General features: G+C 43.2%; 1 protein-coding gene across 1 annotated transcript in view; it reads right to left on the minus strand.

Annotated features, from left to right (window-relative positions):
- Positions 1–2,119, minus strand: part of LYPD8 (LY6/PLAUR domain containing 8) — an 8,536-nt gene that overhangs the window by 2,086 nt on the left and 4,331 nt on the right. Inside the window, 1 exon segment of the mRNA XM_023509086.1 lies at positions 500–634. Coding sequence (XP_023364854.1) covers positions 500–634 — 135 coding nt within the window.

The following is a 2,119-nucleotide window of genomic DNA, read 5'->3' on the forward strand; positions in this document are numbered from 1 at the left end:
AAAAAAAAAAAAAAAAAAATGCATTACTCTTTAATTATCCAGGCAAATGTTAGATATTTCTATTTCACTATCTGATTACTTTCATAGAAAAGGACAACTGGTTGGACTTCAAAGCCCACTTGGCTCTTTCTTCCAAGCTGTTATAAGCCAGCACCTCTAGATGACAGAAAGAAAAGTGTGGGTGTAAAAGAGACTGAAAGGTGTGCCCAGGCACACCTGTAGAGCCAAGAAGTCAACATTGGGCATGGCAGAATGCACTCAAGCACAGCTAGATTACCAGCCAGGGTGGATGGGGTTCCAGAGAAGTGCAACCCCAGAGAAATGGCTCTGGACTGAGAAGGCAGAAGTAACAGCCTGCTCAAGGTCATATGGACGGCCTCTATTTTGGAGGCATCACCACCCGCCACCAGCCCATCTGTGTTAACTCAGAAATCATGACCCAAGGCTTGACATGTTTCCAACTCAAGCCCCACAAAGGAATTGGAACTCCAAGACATACCATTCTCAAAATCCGCAACTAGAGAGACACACCGTTCCTCTTCCTGACATTTCTGGAGCCTCTCAGTACAAGAAGCCCCATCAGATCCATAACAAGCAGGACACTCAATGTTGCTGGAGATGTTCCGTGGTGGGGCTGGGTAGAGTAAGAGTCATTACTCACAACACTGTCACCCTACAGCACTCAGAACTGCCCTGGGGATAGGGACAAGGCAAGCTAGAAGCCATCAGAGATCCTGAGAAGGGAACAATTGCATGTGGGAATCTCAGATCCTGCCTTGAAGACACTATGTCCCCCCAAATATTTACTACACATGACCCTGCTGGTCTATAGGAACAACCTTATAGACCACCCAGTCTTCAAGAACTACGACCCAGCTGTGTGTTGGTGCAGACTGAGAAAGCAAAAACCAACCTGAAGTCAACATTAACATGGCCAGCATTAGCCAACAGGCACATAACTATTACTTAATCCTGCTCTGAATAAATAAGCACAGGCCATTATTTAACATTGCAACTAGGAGGAAAAATATTATATTGAAACCTAGTTCTGCTATCAATTAACTGTGCTTTATGACCAAGGCCAAGAAACTTTGCCTTTTGGTCACATTTTCTCTTCAAAAAGAGAGCTTGGTCTACATCAGCAGTTCTCAAATTGTGGTCCAGGAACCCCCGAGTCCCTGAGACACCCTCAGAAAGTCCATAACATCAAAACAATTTTCATAATAATACAAAGATGTTATTTGCCTCTTTTATTCTTTCTCTCATGAGCATACAGTAGTCTTCCACAGCCTTTAAGGACAGCCTTTAACACACAAACAAATATGAGAATTCAGCTGTCTTCTATCAAGCTCAAAACTAAAGAGCTTTGTGAAAATATATACTAAGGGCTCAGTGCCTGTGGCACAAGTGGCACAAGTGGCTAAGGCACCAGCCACATGGCAGGTTCAAATCCAGCCCAAGCCCCGCCAAACAATGATGGCAGCAACCAAAAAATAGCCGGGCATTGTGGCGAGTGCCTGTAGTCCCAGCTACTTGGGAGGCTGAGGCGGGAGACTCGTTGAAGCCCAGGAGTTGGAGATTGCTGTGAGCTATGAGCTGTGATGTCAGGACACTCTACCCAGGGCGACAGCTTGAGGCTCTGTCTCAAAAAAGAAAATATACAATAGGCATGCCAGTCTTCTCACTAAATAAATATTTTTATCTTGGAAATATTGTTATTTCTATGTAAAATGTTAACGTTTAATGGGTTTCTTTTCATTATTTTGAGTGAACTAATTAAGATTTCTAAATTTTCTTAGCTTTAATTTCTAAGACAGCAAATATTGATGGATAGAGTTCATATAAACAAAAGGTCTTTGGGATCCTCAATCATTCTCAAGACTTAGAGTCTTAACAGAGGCCTGAGAGCATAGGTTTGAGAACTGGTGTGCATCTAATGCCCCTTCCACACAACTTGGTGGGCTTATAGCATCCTTACTAAGAAAGGGAGAAGTAGGGTAAGAGTGCTGGCTTGTCACATTCATCTCTTACATATTTGATCTAAGTCAGATGATAAAGGGACCCAGACATGCCCTGAGGTGCCTGGGCTTGAAATGTTTACCTAAAGACAAGAGCACAG

Source organism: Otolemur garnettii, unplaced genomic scaffold (assembly GCF_000181295.1).
Source record: "Otolemur garnettii isolate 467f Iridium unplaced genomic scaffold, OtoGar3 scaffold00345, whole genome shotgun sequence".
Lineage (NCBI taxonomy): Eukaryota > Metazoa > Chordata > Mammalia > Primates > Galagidae > Otolemur > Otolemur garnettii.